At 31.0% G+C, this 26457-nt stretch overlaps 3 protein-coding genes across 3 annotated transcripts; 2 read left to right on the forward strand and 1 right to left on the reverse strand.

Annotated features, from left to right (window-relative positions):
- The first annotated feature begins 56 nt into the window (after positions 1 to 56).
- Positions 57 to 3968, forward strand: LOC133037406 (uncharacterized). The gene is made up of 2 exons (XM_061114627.1): positions 57 to 1316; positions 1439 to 3968. The coding sequence occupies exon 1, from the start codon at positions 233 to 235 to the stop codon at positions 1277 to 1279; it is 1047 nt and encodes a 348-aa protein (XP_060970610.1). The 5' UTR covers positions 57 to 232; the 3' UTR covers positions 1280 to 1316; positions 1439 to 3968.
- An 8738-nt stretch (positions 3969 to 12706) lies between these two features.
- Positions 12707 to 15922, reverse strand: LOC133037405 (uncharacterized). The gene is made up of 2 exons (XM_061114624.1): positions 15816 to 15922; positions 12707 to 15252 (listed from the first exon to the last, which is right to left on the reverse strand). Exon 2 carries the CDS (start codon positions 15157 to 15159, stop codon positions 14164 to 14166), a length of 996 nt encoding a protein of 331 aa, XP_060970607.1. The 5' UTR covers positions 15160 to 15252; positions 15816 to 15922; the 3' UTR covers positions 12707 to 14163.
- Positions 15923 to 16743: 821 nt separating this feature from the next.
- Positions 16744 to 20392, forward strand: LOC115712072 (TPR repeat-containing protein ZIP4). Its single transcript, XM_030640294.2, has 5 exons — positions 16744 to 18221; positions 18440 to 18629; positions 18745 to 18777; positions 18859 to 19482; positions 19655 to 20392. The coding sequence occupies exons 1-5, from the start codon at positions 16864 to 16866 to the stop codon at positions 20321 to 20323; spliced, it is 2874 nt and encodes a 957-aa protein (XP_030496154.2). The 5' UTR covers positions 16744 to 16863; the 3' UTR covers positions 20324 to 20392.
- The last annotated feature ends 6065 nt before the right edge of the window (positions 20393 to 26457 follow it).

Below are 26457 nucleotides of genomic sequence, written 5' to 3' on the forward strand. Positions count from 1 at the left end.
ATTTATTGAGTAAAAAAGCAATTATAGATTAAATAAACGACAGGTCGTTTTACCTTGATCACTGTAAGAGATAAAAAACGATATGTCGTTTACTAAATGATTCAAATTCTCAAAAATAACCGAAATAACTTCCTTTTCTTTCTCCTTATACTTTCCTTGCCTCTTAAACTCATCCTTCCCTCTCTCTCTCTCTAGAAAGAACGAACCAGTAAAGATTATTCATCTTGTTGCAATGGATGTAGTTGAAGCATGGCTTGTTGTCTCATCAAACATTTCCAAGGCACTAACATATTACTCACAAGAAATTGAAAGCAGCGCCCCGGATTTACAAAAAGAATTCAGCTCTCTAGGTGAGGCTGTACTAACAATTTTTAAGAGTAAAGATCTTAATGCGTTCGAGAAACAATTGAAATTCGTAGAATTGATCAAACAAGCTCTTTCTCTTAAGAAGCGCGTGGATGAATTCGATGACAAATGCTTAAACTACAACCTTCCATTATTTCTTGGTGATGGTGAGCATGAAGATGATCAATCTTTCAAGAATTACTTGAGATATTTACACAAGTTTATGAAGTATTGGAAGAGAGAAGCCGAAAAGAGAAGAGAGAATGGAGGAAAAAGCTTGATTGAAAGGCTTGATGAATCTGAAAAAAAGAATGCATTTGAGTACATAAAGATGTCGTTGATTTTTGTTGGTTCATATTTGTCTGATCTCATCAGTGAATTTATTCTGGTGATTGTGATTTTGGGTGATAGGAATGAAATAATGAAGAATCTTGAAGATTTCAAAGCTATGATAAAACTACTAAGTTTGGATAATGATGAGAAAAATTCAAATTCCATTGTGATCAAGAGTTTGGTATCTGTGATCCAATTGACAAAAACAATGGTGAAAAAGAATAAGCGTTTGGTTTTGCCAAAACCGGGGAAGTTATTAAGTGATGATGGCGACATAGAGTTCGAGTTGCTTCGAATGATACTTAAAGAAGTTTTGTGTGTTGAAGTTGTTTTTTGTTGTCCTAAGATGACTGAGGTTTTGACAGATAATCCATACATATTACATGGATCTTCTCTTCATAAATACTTTACGGACAGATTGATGGCTTTGGATTTGAAGATGAATGAGCTGAGGGCGCAAACATATTTGCTGCCTCCTATAAATGAAGAAACCAAAAAGAAATTGAAAGTTCTTATACAAACAATAGATGATGGGTACCAAAACATATGGAAGAAACTTGATCTTAACTCAACATCAGCAGCAGCAGCATCATCATCCTAATAATTTGTTTTGTGTTCGAGTTTCAAGTATTCTAAGGGTATTCAAAGGATTTGTGTTGTTTTAGTACTTGAAATTATGAGACTCTTCATTTCTAATATTGAGTTTGTCTTTCATTTCTTTTAAATATTGAGTTTGTTTTGTTAATGCCCTTGTTCCCAGATTCTGTTTTGGGGTTGAAATGATCTGCACCAAAGGCCAAGTTACATGGCTGCTGTTAAGTCTATCAAAAGTAATCACTTTTAACAGAAGAAAAAAAAAAACAAAAGTATATACGAAAAATTTAAAGCACAAATTAATGTCATATGGACATAAAAGAAGCTAGCTACAAGTTTTTTATGGAATAAACTTTACTTGACTGCCTTCACTGCTCAATGCTCATTTTTCTGCTCTCTATTAGAATAGATTAGTGTTGTTTAATGAGGATTATTGGTTTGAGAATTATAAACCAAATTTGCACACAGTGTAAGCCATTTCAAAAGCTATATGGGCAGCTCACTAATGATGTCTTTTCACCAATCTTGAATTCTTACATAAAACTCTCTATTTCATGGCTTTCATACTAATAATTAATGTCCTTATTGGTAAAAGAGACACTGATCAAATTGGAAAGAATCTGATATGAAATTTGATGATCAATATTGCTCAGGGATGAAGTTCATGACAATAAGAAATGGCTCTTTGTAAGCCAAATGTTCTTTCTTTTATGCTAAAGTTTCATCACCAATGTATAACAACATGACGGTGTAAGTCTTAATTTGTTAGCTAATGATAAATCTCTAGTTAGTTTTTTTCGAAAATGATCTCACCTGATAGCACATCGCATTCCCAGCCTTACAAGTAAAGGATAATTGCTCTGTAAAAATCGCAACTAAAATGCCTGTGAAAGCAGTTCCTCAACATGCATTTGGAAGTAACAGCCTAACTAAGTGTTAATTTGTTAATTTAAGTGTTAATTTGTTAATTTATAAAGCTCGATCATAGGCTTTTAGTCATCGCATACAGACATCACTTCTCAACTCGATCATAGGCTTTTAGTCATCGCATACAGACATCACTTCTCAACTCGATCATAGGCTTTTAGTCATCATACTATTACTACTGACATCATCTCCATCATTCTCAATAAGATTTGCTTGTGTTTTAGTTTCATTTGAGAGTACCAATGGGGTGAATAATGTTGATGAATACTTATTTCTTGAACTGTCATCAAAAGTTTTGTATCTTTGTGATTGAAAAAGTGCAAACTCTTGTTACTATTAAGACAAAGAAATTGAAAAATCTCCATTGACTCAATGAAATGTTACCACACTAATTTTAGGGCATCAAAAATATAATAAAATATTCTTGAATTAAACAAAAATAATCAAAATTAAGTACCTCACATAAACTCAAAATCATACTAAAGTTTCATAAATAACTCTGGTAATCAACACTAATCTAAAGTCATTAACATATAGGATCTTGTTGAGTCCATAACCCATGAACCCCATCTCCCAAAACTTTTCTCAAACACTTCAACTCCTTAGAAAGATGATCATACTCGAATTGAATAACATACTTGCGCACAACAGTAATTACATCTTCAACTTTCTTCAATTTCTCCTCAAAAACATTATCAACTAGATGCCTTGACATAGAGAATAACACATCATTTGTAAGCATCATAGGAAAATCAGGACTACAAAAGCTCACCTCCAAACGAAGAACTTCAATAATGATATGATGAACTACATAGTCTTCTATTTCATCACTAAGATAAAACACTCTATCACCGCCTTTGTCAACGCTCTTTTCGCTATTCAACAAGGGTCCTTCAAGGTCCAAAGCCTTGATAAAAAATTCCACCATTAATACAACATGACTCATAGCAAGAGAGCTACAAATTTTTCCTTCCAAAGATAAGCATTCGATGACAGTTTTAAGCTCTGAAAGACTAAGGGAAACAATTCTGTGACTTGCATTGGAAGCAACAACGAGTAAAAAGACATAATCAATGAGGAAGGTAGAGATTTTAGTGCCAAGTTTAAAAAGAGAATTCTTTAAAGAAGTGAAAGCAAAAAGACCATCTTTATTACTTGGATTTTTCAAGTCAATCATTCTCATCAATTCAATCAAATTGAAATACCCTTTTGCTCTGTTCATCTTGGTTTGTTTTCTCCAAGTTGATTCAATAAACTCATTCAATCTTTGAACATAGATGTTTAGAGGTTGCTTTGTCTTGTTTTGGTGCCTTTTTGGTATGTTGTACTTTTGAAACCTCTCTTCACACTTATCCAAATACTCAATTTGTCTCTTCATATCAATCTTCAAAGATTCAATATCAGCCACAACACGATTGAGTTGTTTCACATTTGTTATTTTCTTCTTAGAATGAGGTTTGAGACATTCTTCATTCAATTTCGAAAGATTTTCAAACAATCCGCCTTGTAAACGTAAACCCTTCTCTTGAAGTTTCTCAATCTCACCTTCTTTCACTGAACCGCTGCGTTTGTAATTATCAAATTCTTTTAGTCTTGTAATGAGCTTCTTCCATAAATCATGGACCTCCAAATCATCCATAATTTGACAAAAAAGAAAAAAAGAAATCTTAATTTGTTGATCTCATACAAAAGTGTTTAGATTGATGAAAAATAAGTCTACATAGTAATAATATGCTCACGGAACTAAAACTATATTAATCTCATAAAAATACATTAAACTGATAAATATCTATAGATATTAACTTATTTCAAACTAAAATTACTATTTTAAAATACTTTAAATTATTTCAAAATATAAAGTTTTCAAAATATCTACATATATTATTATTGTTATTGTTATTATTGTTTTGTTAGTCATTTTTTTAGGCTAGTCATCGTAACTTATAAGTTGTTTGTAGTATATAATATTCCAATCGTTAGAAAAAAAAAATAAAAATAAAATTATATGAACATTTTTGATGATAGAAGCAGTATGAAGAGTTAATAAATTTCCGTTTAAAAAAATTAAATAAATAAAGAGAAATTAATTAAATGACATGTCATTTTACTTAGTGATTATAAAAGATAAAAACGACATGTCGTTTTATTAAATGATTCAATTAACACAAATAACAGAAAAAACTTCCTTTCCTTTCTATTTTCTGAGTCATTCACTCTTTCTCTCTCTCTCTGTAAAGAAAGAATTATTAGAATATTTTATTTATGGAAATTATTTTCTAATTAAGGAAATGATTTTCTATTTAAGGAAATAAATAAATAATTGATTTTCTGTTAAATGAATATTTTATATTCATTGAATCTGGACAAAATCAATTATGTAATATTCTATATATGGTCAGATTTCTATATTCATTACCTGATTTGATTTCCTGAATTAATTGTCAAAATATTCTGACAATTAATGTGGCGCAGATACTGATGGAGTATCTCACCTATAAATATAAGGTCTCGGTCCCCGAGCTCCTCACTCATTCTGTTCATAACAGCAAAATCCATCTAAAGAGAGTTGAGAGAGCGAGGAAGCCCGATTACCCACATCAACCGAGCTTCCTTGCAGATCAAAGCTTATGTGGGTTTGAAGCTCAAGAATCAATGGCTGGAGGTATTTCGATCCTTAAATTATAGTGCATATATGATTTATTAATTCCGCACTTTATTCATAATCATGTATGTTTTAGTCTATATAAATGTCTAACAGTTGGTATCAGAGCGGTTTTATCTCTGTCTTGATTGTATTTGAGTTTCATATATATATATATACACACGTATATACACTCGATATTCATATATATGTTATATATTTGTTCTTCGTATATACATTCATATATATATATATTCATATTATATATATACATTTTCATACGTATATACTTATATACATTCAGTTTATATATATATTCATATACATTCAGTTTATATATATATATTCATATTCAGTTCATATATATATATTTTCATATACATACATATATATCCATATACATAAAAGTTATTCATATATATACATCTTTCATATATATTTATATATTTATGTATGATTATATATATTTCATATTGAATTGATAATTTTATGTGATATATATTATATATACATAAAGTTTTAAGTTTCGTTCTTCGTTAAGAAAAAAAAAAAATATATATATATACATTTATATATATATTTTGGGTGTATATTTTAAATCTTTATTGCAATATCACATTAATATAAAATTATAGAGTGATTTCGTGCATGAAAAAGATTTGAATAAACATCAAAATCTGGAAATTTTTTTTTTGAAGAACACCTTTGGACCCAACTCATCTTCATTGGAATTAAAATCGACTTTTACGTGTTTTAGATGCATAAAATCCACATAGATCTCTTTATTTTTTCATTTGGATCATTTCGGGATTAAAAACACGTAATTTGGTCGTCAAAATTCTCTTCACCGATCGGGTTTGGGTCGGGTCCGTCGGACCCACGTGCAGAAAAACGGGTCAAAATGACCCGGGTTGGCTGAAGAAGACGACCCAAACGACGTGTCGTTTCTCGAAAACGACATGTCGTTTTTAAGTTTTTTGGCTGCTGTCGTTTACTAAAACGACATGTCGTTTTTCCCTTGTGAAAAACGACGTGTCGTTTTTTCAAGTATTGTTGCTGCTGTCGTTTGTTTAAACGACATGTCGTTTTTCGTCTTCTGAAGCAGTCTTCAGATTCATAAAATGACATGTCGTTTTCCTTCTTGTGGAAAACGACGTGTCGTTTTTTCGTGTGAGCAGCCAGCCTTCATTTTAGTAAAAACGACGTGTCGTTTTTCATATAGCTAAAAACGACGTGTCGTTTTTCAGGGCAGATTTTTCAAAAAAAAAAAAAAGGAAATTAAGAAAAATTTAAGAAAATTCCGAAATTTTATTATTTTGATTTATTTTTGGAATTTTATTTTATTTCCTTATTTTTATTGATTTAGTCAATTAAATTACATTTGTTTAAACTTTCCATTCTTATTTAACATATATCTTCATATATTATATGTTATTTAGTAATAAGTTATTATGGAAAGTTTTTAACTTGGTAAATTAATTACATGCTTTATTTTTACATGTAATTACAATAATTGTGATATTTTAAGAATGTGAATAATTAATTATTTTACAATTAAGTGCGCAATTATTATATTTATTTACCAATTAAGTAATTTATTGATTAAATTAATTGATAATCTGCCATTAAGTATATTTTTTAATTTTGCATTTAATTCATTTCATATAATTAATTGTACTAATTTGTATATTTACCTTATTTATACAAATTAATTATTAGTGCAAATATTTAAGATATTATATGGTCATAAATGCATAATTAATTATATATTATGGAATTAAGCATTTAATTTATTATCATACAATAATTGTATTAATTTGTATTTATTTGGCAAACTTTTTTTTTAATACAATTAATTTTGATTTGTATGATTTAAATGTTATACATAAATTCCTTTTATAGTGCTAGATATATTTAGAAACATTCAAACATTAAGATATGTTGAATATTTTATATAGCACATTAAGTTTCATAAAACTTCATAAAATTATTCATAAAATATTCATAAAACTTCCTAAAATGAATAAAATATGAATAAAATGTAAGTAATTTTGTGGTTTGACATAAGAAAACATGAATTTGGGACAAATGCTCATATCTAGAACGGTTTTTAATGATCTTCGGACGACCACACTAGGAGCATTAATCTCAGTGATTGTCTACTATGTTAATAACGAAATTACTTTTAGGTAGAGCCCAATACCTAATGTCAAAGTGAAAATATAATTTTATATAATTAAGGAGTAGCCACAGCATCCTTATTTGTATAAAATTATATATTAATTAAAATTCACCTTAATGGATACATAACTTGTAATTAATTATATAGGTATAATAATTTTACCCCACAGGGATTTTATTATATTTGTATAATTAATTAGGATAATATGTTAAATTAAGTTCTCTTAATTTACCCCACAGGGAGTTATGGGGATTTAATTTAATAGTGTTATCACAAATTTAATAAAGATAGATAATAAACTTCATTTTCCTAAACTAATTGTTTAATTAAATCTATCATAAAGTTCATATAATTTTTATTAAATTTAAAATTTAGCTCACAGGCAATTTTGGATTTAATAAAATTTTAATCTTCAGTTTATACTTTGGTGTCAAGTGAACCACATAATTTTAAATAATTAGGGAGTAGCCACAGCATCCTTAATTATATAAAATTATATACATTAAGTGGATTAAGATCACATAATGGACATGAATTATGTGAACATAATAATCTTACCCTACAGGGATTTTATTATATTTACATAATTAATATATTAAATTAAATTCTCTTAATTTATCCCACATGGAATTATGTAGATTTAATTTAATAATTTTATAATAAAGTATAAAATTTTGAAACATTTATAAATAATTAAGTGTTTCATACATTTCATTGAGATAGAAATATTAAACTTTAAGTTTTTCATAAATTGTGTAAATCTATCATAATCTACATCTAAATCTAATCTTATTAAATTAAAAATTTAGCCCACAGGCAATTTTTGTTTAATAAGATTTCATATGTAAGCATGTTTATTCATTGGTAAAAACATGATTTATTTAAACTTCAAAACTATATATGTAATTTTATTACATCACTATTCATAAATTTCTTCCATACCAGTAGAAATTTCCAAAAAAAAAAAAAATTTATTCTGATAACTTAATCTAAAATGTACAGTTTTTACTGTATAATTAAGAAAAATAAATCACACTTTATTATCACCAATAAATTTTAAGTTATTGTGTATGAATTCATTCTAATATAGTTAATGTGATTATTAACACATAGTGGATTATTTTAGATTGTTATTCCACATTCATAAATTTCTTGCAAGGTTTACAAATAAACCTAAGAAAGTCAGTAACTGTGAGCAAATCTTATCCACAGACAAGATAAGTTCTCACATTTAGAAGTTTAAGGAACAAGTAATATAGTAGTGGCTTTGTTTTAAAATTGGCAAAGACCTTTATGTTCCAAGATTCTATTGAAACTTGATTTAGACACATTAAAAGGTCTTTACTACAAATGATGTCACTCATAAAGATATGCAAGTTCAATCTGACAATAAGAAATGTGTTATTAATAAAGAATTCTTCTACATTATAGCACCAAAAATTATGGAACATATCTCCATAAATAGAATAAATGTTAGTAAATGGTGGGGATCTTCATTACACTAGATTTTACTAACTTTATTTAGAACTTGTGTGAATTTCATTAAGAATATGTATTCCAACAAGTCAAAATCGGTGCATACTAGAATTCTATCATATTAGAAATCATACAAGTCAATTAATTTTGAAGACATGGACTCAAATTTTGCATCTCTTTTTTAACGATTACTCACATAAATAATTTTTCTACAAAAGTATAGATTTATATGTTTCAAAGACATTTAAATCTTAAGTAGAGAAATGGTGCATTTTGCATATTAAGATAGTGAGATCAAATATAAAATGGAGAATTCTACATTAAAATTCGTGAGTATGGATAAACTCTCAGTCTATTTGCAAAGTTTCTTTAAAAGCATGGGTTCATTGCCCGATACATATGCTTGGTACACCTAAATTATAGTGTGTAACAGATTTAAGAAACTAAGCATTTTTTTGGACATGGGGTGGAGCCTACATAGCAAACTCCAATCTTTCCTAAATCTTTGTCTATTGATACTCAACAATGGGGTGTACATATCGAATCGTGTTCTAACCAAAGTTGTTTCTCAAACTTATTTTGAGTTGTGATAAGGTTGAAAACCGACTTGATGACATGTACACATTTTATAAATACCCATATATAGTTAGAGTACAATTGTCAAAGAAAAGATCTGAATACTAAACCATAAATGAGCATATTTCATTTGAAAAGCTATAAGGTTTAAGTGGTTACATATTTTATTATCCATCTCACAACACTAGAATTGTGGAATTAAGAATTGACTTGATCGGGGAGTGATCAATCTAGGAACCTAGTTTCCGAGAAAGATCATTCATATTTTCTCAAACTTCCACCTCAAGTGTTAGATTAATTATGATTCACAACAACCCTTAAGATTACTGGTTATTGAGAATTCATAACTAATCATTAATAATATACAAGTCATTGGTAAAATTCTAATAAGTTATGTTATTTAGTAATTGCTTACAATTTCTAAAATAACATGCTATTGAACCATTTGCTCTTTTAAGAGTTTGTTGGTCCATCCTTAAGATGACTTATTAGAACAGTAAGATCAATGTATTCTAGTGATCACATTTTGTACAATAAGAGTTCAACTACAATATTAATTTGAGACACAAATTAAATTATAGAATGATAAAGAATTGAAGTTGTAGTACAATATGTCATGAATGAAGAAATGAATATCTTAAATAGCAATAAAGTTTATCTTTAGTAAAGTTGCCTAATGGGGTGGAGAACATTAATTAAGCATAGATTTTTTCACCAATAATATTCATTAGGCAACATTGAGAAACATAAAGATATAAAAGAATATTCATTGCTAAGAAGTTCATTTTGAACTAAGAATCAATAACAAAGGAGATTTACATTCTCAATTGTTTTTATAAAAGATTCTATTATAGACCTTGGCATTTGTTGTTTGTTTTAATTCATTAATCAATTCCAAATAGTGAACTAGAGGAGAAGGTATATAGACTGCCATAAAGATTTTCCTCTAATAGTGGTGAACATATGCAAGCTTAAAGTGTCTACCTATAGATTAAAACAAACATCTCACAAATTGGTATTATATCATCTTTTCCTTTAGGTTTGAAAAGAGAATTATGGAAATAATTATATACCAGAAGGTTAGTGGGAGTAATATTTGTTTTATACGTAGACAATATGTTACTTGCAAATGATGATAAAAGTTTTCTATATAAGTTAAAATAATTCATATCTCAAATTATTATTTTGAGATAAGGAATATAAATAATATATATAATTTTAATTAATTAGAGAGTAGCCACAGCATCTCTGATTAAATAAAATTATGTATTATTCATCTGATATAACTTTTATCTTTAAGTGTGATAAATATAACTCGAACTAGCATCTGAAAAATGATGTGGAGTGAGAATAAATTAAGAACATTCATTGGCTTCTATTTTAGAAGCCTAATGTATGCCTAAGAGTCTGAATAAGACTTTGCATTACATTTGTTTCAGGATCGTTAAGTAGTATCAGAATAACTAAAGTTAAGACCACTTTATTTTTCATACAAAGTGATGAGGTATCTTTAAAATACTAAAAATTATATTCATACATATTTTAAGATGAATTGACCATCTGGAAATATAGTTAACCAATTAGATTCTAACATACTTCACTGGTTGTATTTATTCACGTAAATCAATATTTTATTACGTCCTTAAGATTACCAGTAAGTTATATTGTAGAGAATCTTGATTGTTATTTCCACTATAGAAGTCAGATTCATTTATTGTTTTGAGGATACATCTCGTATGATGTATTATAGAGTTTCATAGTAGGCCTAGAGTTCAGAATTACAGTTTCATTAGGCCATTAAGAAAATTTTGCAATAAATTCAGCTACAATATTTATGGCTAATAACTCTAAGAGTACTGGTCGAAGCTAGCATATCGACATTAAGTATTTAGCCATAAAAAAGGCGTGATAAGTGGTCATTAATCACGCAAACTGAATTGGGTGATCGCATAGATCCTTGACTAAAGGCATGCCGCAACACAAATTCAAGGATCATAAAGTAAATATGGGATTCAGTTAATCCATGTGCAGTTTTTTTTTATTTGTACAACCAAAAATTATTTAATGAAACTCTAATTTCGATATTTTCTCATATTTATGTGCACCTTAATTTCATCTGAGAAATTTATCGTAAGAGGACCTGAATAAACATAAGGGTTAGGGTTTATTCGCTTAAGTACATTGCCACATAAAGTACATTGTTATATAGTAAATGTATTGTAATACATGGAAGATAATACTCGATTCATAATGAGGACATGTCGCTATGATTCGTATGTTTATTATATAATGAGGAACGTTGGGTTTGAATATTTTAGTTTAAATGCTGACCAAGTGGGAGAATATTAGAATATTTTATTTATGGAAATTATTTTCTAATTAAGGAAATGATTTTCTATTTAAGGAAATAAATAAATAATTGATTTTCTGTTAAATGAATATTTTATATTCATTGAATCTGGACAAAATCAATTATGTAATATTCTATATATGGTCAGATTTCTATATTCATTACCTGATTTGATTTCCTGAATTAATTGTCAAAATATTCTGACAATTAATGTGGCGCAGATACTGATGGAGTATCTCACCTATAAATATAAGGTCTCGGTCCCCGAGCTCCTCACTCATTCTGTTCATAACAGCAAAATCCATCTAAAGAGAGTTGAGAGAGCGAGGAAGCCCGATTACCCACATCAACCAGTTTCCCTTGCAGATCAAAGCTTATGTGGGTTTGAAGCTCAAGAATCAATGGCTGGAGGTATTTCGATCCTTAAATTATAGTGCATATATGATTTATTAATTCCGCACTTTATTCATAATCATGTATGTTTTAGTCTATATAAATGTCTAACAAGAATTACAAAAGAAAAGTAAAAGATATCATCTTGTTCCAACACGTATAGAGAGTAAAGATGTTAATGCATTTAAAAAACAATTGAAATTCATAGAATTGATCAAATAAGCTCTGTCTCTTAACAAGCGTGTGGATGAATTCAATAACATATGTTTATTCTTCAAGAAAATGGTACTAAGCTTTTTGAAAGTGAAGATAGTTCGAATTCAAAATTCGAGTAAGAACAACAATGCAATAGAACTCAACACTACAAGGAATCACATAAAGACAGAGAATGAGTTTTTGGACAATAACCCAAAACATTATCAAAATGGTCACAAACAACCCCTTTAAAAAGGCTTATGTAGTGAGATTACAAGAGTTGATCATGAATCCAATTACTGGTTTTCATTTAGTAGAAAGAACAATCAATTATGTCCAAACTTGACTACCTTCACTACTCTTTTTCTGCTCTCTATTAAGTGTCCTTTGATCATGATTATTGGTTAGTACCTAAACTTAAACTGGAATGGTAACAAAATTTAACTTCTTGTACTTTTACTTGCACTTTATTTTAGATTTGATATTTGATGAATTTTGCTTTATATAGTTTGATTGTACTCTTAATTACCAAACTATGAATCAAAAGAGGAACTAGCCTTAGCTCTAAATTGAATTACAAAACAACATTTTTGTGGATGAGTTGGGATTAGCAAAGTTGATTGATTTTTCATACTCCAAATGAATCTGTCTATGTCAGCTGTTGCAGGCTCATATCATATGGCTATATTAATACTTTTTGTGTTCATTCATTAAATCCATTTGCATTAATTAACTACTTTAGCAAGAAAATGACAGTTTTGAGATCATTATTTGCTCTAAAGTCTGACACATGCAACAAAATTATCATGCTTGAACTTTCACTTCTCATTCCATCATTACTAAAGATCACTAATCAAAAAAAAGACAATAGTTTGATTTGATACAGTCATAATCTTAATTAGCATGATTAACCAAAGCTCAAGTTTTTTCCATATCTTTTGAATCCCAAGAGCTATTGTTTCCTTAACAAAATTCACTTTCTTTTCCTCTTTATGGCTTCAGACAACAGGCAACAAGGCAGCTTCCATCCTCAGCTCATTCATCTTCAAGCTCACATCACTCAATTTGGTCTCAAAGAAATTTCTGAGATGAGTTCCCATGGATAAGTACACCTCATCTGTCAACGCCATAGGCAAGTCGGGACAACAAAGAGCGACTTCAAGGCGCAAGACTTCCTTGAGGATCATTCGAAGGAGCTCTAATTCTGTGTCATTATTATCATTCTTTGCTGCTCTGTTCACAATCAAACTCTGCTTGTTTTTTTTCATTTTTCTTTCTACTAATTGAATCACACATAAGAAAGTCTTGATCATAATGGAAACATCATTACTTTTCTCAACACTCAGTAGCTTTATCATAGCCTTGAAATGATCAAGGTTCTTCATTATAAGTTTCCTATCACCCAAAATCACCACCAAAAAATCCAAGACATATTTGTGCCAAGATCAATCACAACTGTCTTCATGGCCTCAAAAGTACTCTTTCTCCGAGATTGATGATCAAGGTGTTGCACTCAATCAAACTCTTTTTGCCTTCTCTTCTTCCCTTTTCGGTTTCTTTAGTCCAAATTGTCATGAACTTTTGCAAATCTTTCAAGTAATCCTTGAAACAGTGATGATCAAGATATGGAATGTTGTACTTGAAGTGTTTGTCTTAAAACTCATCGGCGTGTTTGCTAAGACACTCGGCTTGATTCGTCATGTCTATGAATTCGAGTGTGAATTTCTCATGACCATCTTCATTATTCCCCAAAAGGGCTGATGCAGCAACAAGCAAGGACCTGTATTCATGTGCTATTTCCAAGAAGTATTGAAAATCTTCTGAGTTTTCCAGTTCTTTGAACTTCATGGAAATGTTTTTGTTGACATATCTCCATGCTAAGAGATGTGTGTGAATTGGATCATCAGTTACTACACGACATGTCGTTTATTTCTTACGACACAAAATTTGTCACTTCATGAAATGGTTTGGAAATGATCTGAATATCAAGGATTTGTTGAGGAAAAATATAATTAATTAGTCATTTCAGGAATTACGTGCAACTCTAAAATTCAAGAATAAACATTATGAAAGGATTCAGAGCAAAGATCAAACTCAAAGACAATCTTCATTAAAATTCATACAAACAAACTCTTAATTGCATGATTAGTACTAAAGGTCAAGTTTGTTCCATATGTTCTGAACTTCTATAGCCATTGTTTCCTTAACAAATTCAACTTCATTTTCATCTTTATGACTTTGGACAAAAGACAACAAAGCAACTTCCATCCTCAGCGCATTCATCTTCATATTCACATCATTCAATTTGGTCCCAAAGAAATTTCTGAGATGAATTCCCATAGATAAGTACACCTCATCTGTTAACACCATAACCAAATCAGGACAACAAAGAGCAACTTCAAGTCTCAAAATTTCTTTAAGAATCATTCTCATGATCTCGAGTTCTATCTTGCCCGCAATCTCAGTCTCTTCTCCTCTGTTCCCATTCAAGCCCTTTCTCTTTCCCATTGTTGTTTCTACTAATTGGATCACACCTAAGAAAGCCTTGATCACAATAGAATTGTCCTTATTCTTCTCAACACTTAGTAGTTTTATCATAGCCTTGAAATCATCAAGATTCTTGATTATGTGTTTCCTATCACCCAAAATCACCACCAATAACAGAAAATCAGTGATGATTTTAGAGACATTAATGCCAAGATCAATCACCACATTCTTCATGGCCTCAAAAGTAATCTTTCTCTGAGATTGATCAAGCTCTTGCAGCCACTCAATCAAACTCTTTTCGCCTTTTCTTCTTCCTTTTTCGGTTTCTTCCTTCCACATTGTCATAAACTCTTGTAAATCTTTCAAGTAATCCTTGAAAGATTCAGTCTCACCAAAATGTGGAATGTTGTAGTTTTGGTGTAATTTGTCATGAAAATCATCCACACGCTTGTTGAGACAGTGAGCTTGTTTTATCAACACAATCATTTTCGATTGAATCTCGTCTTTACACCCCAAAATTGTTGATGCAGCCTTGAGAAGAGAGCGATAATCTTTTGCTAATTCCATAATGCTTTTAGGATCTTTTGATTTTTTGACCAGTTCATGTAAATTCTTGAAAATGTTTGCTGACATTTGATTCCATGCTAACTCCAAATCCATTCTTTCACAATTTCTCAAGTTGCAGCTTTTTTTTTTCTTTGAGATGAGAGAGTGATAATAAGACTTGATTAGTGGAAAGAAATACAGTTTTTTCTGTTATTTGTAAATCGGTCGGTTTGGGCGGTTTATCCTATATATTTTCTAACCCAATCTAAAGTTCGGGTTGCTAAAATTTAAGTGCAACCCGCCCAATTTAAAAAAAATATCTATAAACCGACCAACGGTTTGGGCGGTTTGGTCGGGTTAACCCGCCTAAACCGGCCAAACTTTTTTTTTTTTTTTTTAGTTTTAAAGTCAAAATCAACCAAAATTAAAAAAATAAATTAAAAATATCACATTACACTAAAGTACAATACCATATATATGACTTTAAAACTAATAATTAAGTATATAACTTTATATTATTATATATTTACTCATTTATATTATATATAATAAAAAATAAAAAGTTTTTTTTAAAAAAATAAAAGTGCAAAATCGGGTTAGTCGGGTTGGTCGGTTTAATTGGGCGGGTTGGACCTATTTCAACCCGCCCAATTAACAGATTGGGCGGTTTGTAATTTTTTCGAGTTATTTCGGTTTGTAATTTTTATCAGTTTTTTCGGTTCGGTTTGGGCGGGTTATTCGGTTTAGCCGGTTTACAAATTTTTTTGTACAACCCTAATTTATATATAATATGAGAAATGCTAAATCATTTTATATTAATATTGTTACAACTCAATATTAAATCTTAATTGTTTTACTTTAATAAATATTATAATAAATCGTTAACTAATTATAAAGTCACACTTTATTGTGGTATTATAGAAATGTTATATACATGTCTTATAATTGAAGCTTTGAAACCAAAATTAAATTTATATATGTTTTGTTTTATATTTTTACGTTTAAATAATTTTTTTTACATTTTTATAATTTTTAATAAAAACAATACGAAAACAAAAAAATTTATATTAAAGTAACATTTAAATAACATACAAATAATAAAAAATTAACAACAAATTAACGTATAACATAAAAGACTGTATTTTCTGTAAATAAAACTAAAAAAATCGTAAAAATATTTAAAATTCCTTAAAACTATATTTTTGTAATTTTTTTTTGTTTGTTTTGTGTATGGGAAATTTTATTTACACCCCAAAAATTTCTAAGTCCACACCATTTTAATAATTTTAATTTATATAAAATTTATATCTTTAATTTTACTAAGTATTTTTAACTTTTTTCTTTCAATTTATATTCTTAAAAAATATACCTATCAAACAAAATTAAATTACATTTTAAAAATTATGACAAAAAAATTAAAAATAAAAAATTATATGAAATTTTTTTAGAAAAAAATTAAAAAATATATATATACATGAGTTAGAAAAAATTATAAAAATAAAATCAAAATAAGTATTGAAATTAACATAAAGGAAAAAAAATTTTAAAAAAAAAATATTAAGATTAATTTTTAAAAATTATTTAAGTTTATATTTTTTTTAATAATGAAGTGTATTTATAATTTTATGGGGTGCAAATATAACTCTGTATTTGTGAAATAATTCTTTTTGAAAATATCTTTTGTTATAACGACAAAATCAGAAACGTCGTTTAAGCATTTGTTACTTTCCTTCCATGGACGAACACGTTATATAAAGCCTAATCACATTCAAAACGCTTCTCCATTTTCTGTTGTGATTTCCCGCTAAACCGTACGAAATGAGAATCGATGAGATATCCACCCAAGAATTAGGGCAAAATCACTGTGAATCACCATCTCCATCTCCATCATTATCTCAACATCAGATTGTTCTTTCCCAAATCGAAGCCTCAATCAATCAAGCGGAGAATCTCTCGCCGGAGAAGCCATTGTCGATCACAATATCTGACGATCTCAGACGTTTCCTGAATCAGTTGAATCACTCCGCGCCTTTCCCCAACTCCGTAAAGCTCCGGATTTGGAAACTAAGCTTTCGCCTCTGGAACGCTTGCGTTGATCTTTACAATGCTGCTTCAATTCGCTTTCGCTCCACCACTTCGGGGACCGTCCTCGAAGAAGAGCATGCCAAACTTCGTCATATCGCCGCTGATCTTCTCTCTATTGCTTCAGGAGTCGTGGGCGTTCCTTCTCCGGAGATTAAGACCGCTTCCTTTTACCACAAGACCGGCATCATTTGGCATGATCTTCGGAGTTTCGAACTTGCTTCGACCTGTTTTGAGAGAGCTACGGATATTGTATCAAAGGTTGATACCAATTTGATAACGAATGCAGGAGAGAGAAAGCTATTGTTGGATCTTAGTATCGCGAGGTCTAGAACTGCATGGGAAGTCTCGGATCGAAATGTTGCGATTGCGTTGCTAAATCGGGCCAAGACATTGTTGTTCGGATCGCCTGAGCATCACAAAGCTCTTGCGAATCAGTACTCGGAGTTCGGAAAGAGCGTGCTATCTAAGAATGAAACCGGTGCTTTGAACGAAGCCTTGAGGCTTATGAACGAGGCTCTGGATTTGTATGAGAAGGGACTACACGCAGCGAGAACTCGAGAATGCATGCTCGAGCTAAAGGAATTGAAATCGAAGACGCTCCGATTCATCTCAGCTGTTCATCTACAGATGGGTGAGTTTGAGAGTGTTATTAAGTGTGTGAAGGTGTTGAGAGAAGGTGACAATGAGGACCGTCATCCTAGCTTGCCTGTGCTTGCCTTGAAGGCGTGGTTGGGTTTGCGAAGGTTTGCTGAGGCAGAGAAAGAGCTGAGGGGAATGGTGGTGAATAAGGGAATTCCGGAGAGCGTTTGGGTATCTTCTGTGGAGGCTTACTTTCAGGCTGCGGGTACAGCTGGAGCAGAGACGGCAAAGGAAGTGTTCTTGGGACTGTTGGGTAGGTGCAGCATCAGTGCCGGTGCGGCTGTTAGGGTGGCTCATAGAGTGGTTGGAAAGGACGGAAGCAGCGGCGAGGGGTCAAAGGTGAGGGCAAAAGTGGTTTCAGAGCTAGTGTCAGATGAAAGGGTCATAGCACTCTTCTCAGGTGAAGAAGCTGCGAAGCAGAGAACGGCGATGCATGCGGTGCTATGGAATTGGTGAGTTTCTATGTTCATTCACTTAATTCTTTGAAATGGTTCTAAGTTATAACCTTGTAGTTTAGTTGGCATGGAATTCCTTGAATAATGTAAAGAAGTATATTAATTTAGTGTTGGAGTCGAATGTGAACAAAGATAAGATGAAGATTAATATGTTAACATACAAGTGCTTTTAAGCCGATTGATGATTTCCAATTATTTATAATTTGTTTTCGCAGTGGTGCGGATAATTTTCGTTCCAAAGATTATGTAACGAGTGCGGAAATGTTTGAAAAATCAATGCTTTACGTTCCGTATGATATAGAGAATAGAACACTTCGAGCCAAGTGCTATAGAGTTTTGGGCCTCTGCCACCTTGGTCTCTCTCGGCTTGACCAAGCTTTAGAATACATCAACGAATCTGATAAGGTATTTTTAACTAAGCTGCACGTAAGGTCTTGAAGGCTGGCTGTTTCTTGTTAGCAAATGCGGCAATCTAAGTCAGATTATGTTCATTTTCTAATGCTTTTTGGCATTTCTGCAGCTTGAACCCAACGTAGCTTCTGCTTTCCTGAAGGTACACTTTGTCAATGTCTTTTATTTAACAGTTAAACTTGTTTACATTTCAGATCTTTGACATTTCTTCAACCTCATGCAGTTCAAAATCTTTCTGCAAAAGAATGACCAGGCTGGTTCACTAAATCAGATTCAAGTAATGACTACCTGCGTTGATTTTAGTCCAGACTTTCTTTCCCTCGCAGCCCACGAAGCCATTGCTTGCCATGTTTTTCCCGTGGCTGTTGCTGCTTTGTCAAATCTCCTTAACTTCTATGTCTCTGGAAAATCCATGCCAACAACAGAAGTTGTAGTTCTACGCACGCTGGTATCTATTTTAAGTCAAGAATCTAACAACGAGCAGGAAATTCTAAAGTTTGTAAAATGGGCTTGTAATAGGGCATCTGAACTTGGGCCAGATTGCTTCTTTGGAAAAGGGGAAGTTGGAAGACGAGAATGGAATTGGTTTACTGTGAGTTCTTGGAACTTTGGGATAAAAAGTGGAAAGGAGATGAAATTTCAATTATGTGCTGATTTCTTGAGATTAGCATCAGAACTTTTTGGTCTTAAGGTTGATGATGGGAAAGTAGATGAAAATAATACTATGATCTGCAAGTCAATAGTACTGTCTGTATCTGCCATGATAGCTTCGGAGGATCAGAGGAAGATTGCATTGACTGATACAGAAGTCAAACAAATCATGGAGCTGCTAGATAGAGCAGGCAAGGTATCGAACAACAAATTTCTTATTAGATATATGTTTGATTTATCAATACATATATTACATGCAGTAAAACAAGTAGAATTTAAGCTTGTGCTACTATATTTAATTAGTAATTACTCTATTTATGTGGAACATCTCCTTACTCTTTATTATGGTATTCTTACCGTGGCTGCAGTTACTCAAGTCAATTTCATCGGGTCCTCGGCTTATTGATGACCAAGTTAACAGCTTCGAGGTCGACCTTTTCTTCGTATACACTCTCTGTGCCTACGATATACAAGGAAGGCTGAATGATTTAGGATCACAACTACTTGTTGTGAAAAATTTAGCTAATTCAAAGGCTTGCGAACCCAAATACCTCCTTCAGATTGGCCTTAATGCTATGCAGGGTCCCCGGCCTAATCTCGAAGTAGCTGCCTTTGCTCTAAATGAGTGCCTTACGACTTTCCTTTCTTCTCCTTTGCCAGAATATCAAAGTGTGGCTCTTATTGTCCGAAAGCTCATTGCAGTAGCTAATGTTCGCAGAGGAGATGCAGATGATGATGATGCTGTGTATGGCATGTATAAGCAAGCTTATCGAATAATGGTGGGTTTAAAGGACGGCGAGTATCCCATTGAAGAGGGAAAATGGCTGGCTACAACCGCTTGGAACCGAGCAGCATTGCCTGTGAAGCTTGGCCAGATTGATGTGGCCAAAAAATGGATGAGTATTGGTTTGGAACTTGCAATGCATGTCCCAGGAATGGAGAGTTACAAGGCATCCATGGAGGATTTTGTTAGTAGTTTCGAGAGGGAACTTCATGTGGAAAATACTGGTAAGAACATGGCTCAACTCACTGTATAACATAGAATACTCACTAATGATTCATGTTTCATGTATATAAATATATGTTTTTGCCTATACAATACTTAACTTGTGTAGTTGTAGGTAGCCCCCAGCCCAAAACCATATGTTAATTTGTAGTTCCCTGCTGATGCTTCATCTTTTGTCAGGTAGGATATTGCAATTATAAATGTGTTACACTAATACTTCTTTACTCTATCTTTTAAAATACCTTATTAAAATTTCACACCACAGAAAACTTCTCCATATCTTCTTTTACTTTATTTAAATATTGCATTTATAAAGAATATTTATCAATGAAAATTAAAGAAAAAAAATAAAAATAATTTTAAACAAATGCTATTGAGAGAGTGAGACACATAAAGAAAAAATAATAATATTAAAATATAAATAAAGAAGCTTTAAAAGCTTAAGATATAAAGTACTTGATGGAGATGGATTTTAAATTTTTTAGCTATTTTTTTTTTTCTGTATCTTTTAGCTATTATAAAAGAGCTAATGAGAGTGTTGGATTGAATATCTATATTTTAGTGCTTAAAATTGAGTAAGATTTTGTACATCACAAATGATTTTGATCACCTAGAGATCAAAATGGAATGAAAATTTTAATTGAAATCACCTTTCAATATTGCAATGAGTATGAAATAATATTATTTAGATTATACAATAGGATAATACTTAAATAAAAATATTTAAAACAAATTTATGTAGAATTATTTTTTTTAATATGTGTGATTATTTTATTTTATGTCTATATTTAATGTTATTTTTTTATTTATTTATTTTATGTATAATTTTTGTCAAAACTACTATATTCTTCTATCACTTCTCTCTTCTCCTCTCTCTCTCTCTCTCTAAAAATTTTTAAAAGTTGCTCCTCAAAATACCCAAAATTATAACCAAAACTAAAGGCTTGATATTTTTTTTTAAAACAAAAACAAAAATAGAGGCTCAAAAATTCTCAAATGGCAAAGTCAAAGAAAAATGCAAAAACTTTTTTTGGTGGATATGATTTGAGAGGAGACAGATATACAAAAACTTTTTTGCATTGTTCTTTGATTTCACTATTAGAGAACTTTTGAGTCTTAATCTCTATTTTTCTTTTAAAAGAAAATATCAAAACCTTTAGTTTTGATTACAATTTTGGGTCCTAATTTGAGAAGCAACTTTTAAAGAGATAAAGAGAAAAGAAGACAGAAGTGACGAGGAGAAAAATGATAGTGTTTTTGATAAATAATTATATATAAAAAATAAATAAGAAAATAATATTAATATGAAAAAAAAAGTAATGACACATATTAAAAAAAAATAACTCTACATAAAGTTATTTTTAATACTTCTAAGTATTATCCAATACAATAATATCAAAATATAGTATTGTAAGTTTGTATTACTCTTGTTTCCCACATCTCTTAATATTCCATAACAAAGACTTAGGGCCCATTTGGTACAACTTTTGAAAAAATTTAAAGTTATTTTTCAAAAAAAAATTGTGATAAAAATATATTTGGTAAGCAGTTAAAAAACAACTTATTGAAAAATTTATGGAGAAATTACAGTTAAAAGCTAAAACTGGTACAACCAAGCTTTTAGAAAAAGTTGTTTGGTACTAACTTGTATTAATAAATTGTGTAAAGTTATAATATATTTTCAATACACTCAACCCTAATACCAACTACGGGCTCGGGTCTAGGTCCGAGTCCCAGCTCCAAGTTCGGATCGAGATCCCCGGGTCTAGGTTCAGATCTCGGGTCCGAGTTCGGGTCCTGGGTCCGGGGTTCAGGTTCGAGTAGGGTTCAGGTTCAGGTCCGGGCCCTGGTTCCAATCCTGGTCCTGGTCTGGGTCCGGGTTCGGGTTGGAGATTGGTGTTGACCGCGAATCTTTTGTAAATATTATAATACAAGTTAATACGGACCATTTGTTATGTATTAAATAATACAATATACATTGTATTAAAAATTTTGATCGTAATAATTAATACAATATTTTTATTCAAACATAGTGTTATTTATTATTTAATACAATACATTCTTATACGGTGTACCAAAAGAGCCTTTACATTTATTTTATACACCAATTTACTAGTAGCTAGCTGGTATGTCTTCACGTTGCGGGAGCATTGATTCATGAGTTTTACACCTAAAGATATTGTGAAAGTTTTGTAAAAAATTACCTAGGGCCTTAGGCATTTAATATCACATCAGAAAGTTAATGAACTATGAAGGATAAGGAAATAAATTAAAAAAAGTCTTCGATTTGTGTAAATTTGTCAATCTAAATAATGATAGACATTATACTTTTTTTACACTATTTTTCAAATAAAATTTTATATTGTATTAAATAATACGATTATAAATTTTAATACGAATAATTTATAACGGACTTACCCTATTGTATATTTTTTTTAAAACCAAACATAATAGATATGTTGTCCTTGTTACAAAACAATCTGTTTGATAATTAAACGTGTTAATCTGATTAAAATAAACTAATTTTATATATTGTGTGTAGTGGTATTCATCCAATTGAATTCGCATTATTTTACTTATGGTATATCTCAAGGCCGGTTTAAGTATTTTGGGGACCTCGTGCAAAATTTTAAAATTCGTCTTCTTTTTTTTTTTTTAAAAAAAAAACTGTGTACATTAAAACTATAATTTTATTACTAGCTTTTTTTTTTTTAAGATTTATTCATAAATTTTCAATTATAAATTTTTTATTTATGTGTATATAATAGGAAGAAAAATAGGCATTTTCTTTAAAAAAAAAAAAAAAAATTGGGCCTTAAAAAATAGGGGTCTTGTGCAATGGCCCAAGCTGTCCAATGCTTGGGCCGGCCCTGGTATATCTGATCCCCATTAAGTGCGAATTTTATTTTTTTTGGATCCAATCCAATATGCTTAATAGTTCAAATCCAATCCAATCCGCAAAAGTGCGGATTAGATCGGTTATTTTTGATTTGTTACTTTTTAATATTTAATTTAATATTTATGAAAAAAAAATATTTTTTTAAATAACTAGCAACAAAATAAAATAAGTTATTATTATTTTATGTCTTCAACAACATATTAAAACAAATAAAATAAAAAATAACATATTCAAAGGGAAAAAAAATTTATGCATAAAAAAATGTTTAATTTTATTTTAAATTGTATGTAGAAAAAAAATTATATATAAGAATATATATTTAATCTATTAAGTTTGAAATATAATTGTATTATATGTATTAGACTTTTATATTACTATTTTCTTTACATTAAAATTTTATTTGTATATGTATTTTTTAATTTCTTTTTATAAATATGTGTGAATTGGATTGGATCGGTTAATTTTACATGTCAATCAACTTCCAATTCGCATAAGTGCGAATATCTGCACTTTATGAATTAGATTGGAGATCGTGCGGATTGGATTGAATCGACTATTTTATAAACACTCCTAATTGTGTGTGAATTTATTAGTGGTGTTATCATACTCTTACACTATGTTTGGTAAGAGAGAGAAATGGAGGGATGGAGAGGAGAGGAGGTAGAGGTAGGAGGAGATAACAAATCTCTTTGTTTCACAAGAGAAAGTGAAGGAGAGAAAGGAGAGGTGACAAGATAGCGAATCCACTCAAATCTCTAATTTATAATCCCTCCAATAATAGAAAGATTAGAACTCTCTCTCTTCAATTATTGTAAAGTACATAAATGCTCTTAACAAATATTATTAAAAATAATAATATAAGGATAAAATAGTAATTTTATAAATTAATAATTATCTATCCTCCGATCACTCTATCCTTCTTACCAAACAATATAAAAAAGATCATTAATCTCCTTTTTCTCTCTTATATTCTCCATCCTTTATCATCTCTCTGTTCATCTAATTCTCTCTAACCGAGAAGACTCTTGTAACTTATGACTTATGAGCTCATTATTAGAGGGCAAAAGATGTTAACCACTAAAAGTGAATATTTATATTATTAGTCCCACATCACATAAAAAATGAAACTCACACAAGTTGAAGTTTCATAAGTAACTAGTGTTACAAAATTAAGGATATCTTAGGAGCAAAAAGAAAGTGTTGAGGTGATATCCAATTCAAAAACTTTATTTTGTAATGTATAAATAAGAGTTGTCTTTTGTTTGCAACGATTTTCAAACAACAAGAGAAAGGAAAAATGGAAAAGGTCATAGCTGCCACAATGGCAGCTGTATATCACACTACTACCTATGCAATTTCTCTTTCAAAATAATAAATAAAAATCTCTTTTTTACATTTCTTTTTATATAACGAGACACATGTATAAAATTGATGCAAAAACTTAGCTAATACTGTTTTTTGCTAGATTAGCGAAATAAGAGATAAGCAATATAAGTAAAGAGATATAATATATATAGTTGTTCTGTAACGTCCTTGATAATTAGGCACGCTACCCAAGATATTTACGAAACCCTAATCCCCTAAACGGGATTACTAATCAAAATAGCGCAGAATTTAAACTTTTGCAATAAACGGAATGAAAATAAAACTTGTAATAATTTAAACTTTACAACAGTTGGGATCCCAAAAAAATATTTACAAATTTTATTACAAGTCTCTTTCAATTAGCCGGCCTAAGCGGAAAAATAGAGTTTCAAAAAATTCAACACTAGTAGACCCCAACCCGCTTGGTCTAGTGTGGCCCAAACATATACATTCCTCGTCCAGCTCCTACAGTCATGGCTGATCAAACACAGCTTTACCCTTTCCTGCACAGTAGAGCACCCGTGAGCCAAGCCCAGCAAGACAGTATAAATCATAATAAATATAATATACTTATCATGTTATTTAAACAGTAATGCCATTCATATATGTCTGTGTGTCACAGACCTGCATGTCACACTCACATGCCTATTTATGTCTACGTGGCGTAGGCCTATGTGTTGCGCTCACACATCTATTTATATCTACGTGGCGTAGACCTACGAGTTGCTCTCACACGTCTAATTACAATAAGGCCTTAGAATAGTTCATCTCAGTTCTGGTTACCGAGTCCAACTTGATTATGCATTGACGCATAACCCTTAATCTCAATATGTAACACATAATTATTGGTGCCACTGCACTATTTGTCTATTTGCTATAGACTTGCATGTTACGCTCACATGCCTATTTATGTCTACGTGGCGTAGACCTACGTGTTGCTCTCACACGTCTACATACAATAAGGCCTCAGTAGGGTTTACCTCGGTTCTGGTTACCGAGCCTAACCTGGTTATGCCTTGCTTGCATAACCCTATTCATGTATATACGTAATCCATGTATTACGTTCTTTCGGTGGTTTATCAAAGTGATATATACCAGGTCTAACCCAGTTATGCCTTATACACATAACTCTTAACATACATGGGTGTGTTCAGTATTTACTACAGCATATATAATCTTAGGGTAATAACCCTAACTTGCACACTATGTAATCACTCTTATAATACATTTCTATATACTCAGATAACATTTACTAAGAGTGCTAACCCTAACTCATGCTTTCACTGGATTCATAATATTCTAGGGTAATAACCCTAGACCGCATTAAAATTAAACTCAAGGTACTAGCTTACCGAGTCTAGTCTAATTATGCCTTAAGCGCATAATTCATAATCTCAATATATACATATATCCGACATGGCATAGTATTTACACAACATATATCACTAGGGTAATAACCCTAGGCTATTAACCGCTCATATTAGGGTAATAACCCTAATCCCGGTTACAATTACTCACATATATCATATTCAACATAAGCGCCACCGCGCATACTCTACGTGCAAACTACTGTCTTACTTGTTGTCCCGAAATAATAGAGATTCCAAACCCCTGGGTGCTCCTGATCGGGTGCCGGTAGTCCTAGTCACACAACTCGGGATTTCACAAATAGGGTTAATCCCTAATTTCACTTTCACAAAAATATAAAGTTGGCATTCAAAATGCAGATAATCATAAAGAGCTCGGAACGAGCTTTCCAAAGATATAAAGAACGTCCAAAACGGAGTCCCGAGTCAAAAGTTATGGCCAAAACAAAATCGGGAAAAGATGGCTCTCTACTGGGTTTTATGGCCGCGACGACCATAGATCTGGCCGCGGCCACTGGGTTCAAAAAACTCGGA

The sequence above is a fragment of the Cannabis sativa genome, chromosome 4 (assembly GCF_029168945.1).
Source record: "Cannabis sativa cultivar Pink pepper isolate KNU-18-1 chromosome 4, ASM2916894v1, whole genome shotgun sequence".
Classification (NCBI taxonomy): Eukaryota; Viridiplantae; Streptophyta; class Magnoliopsida; order Rosales; family Cannabaceae; genus Cannabis; species Cannabis sativa.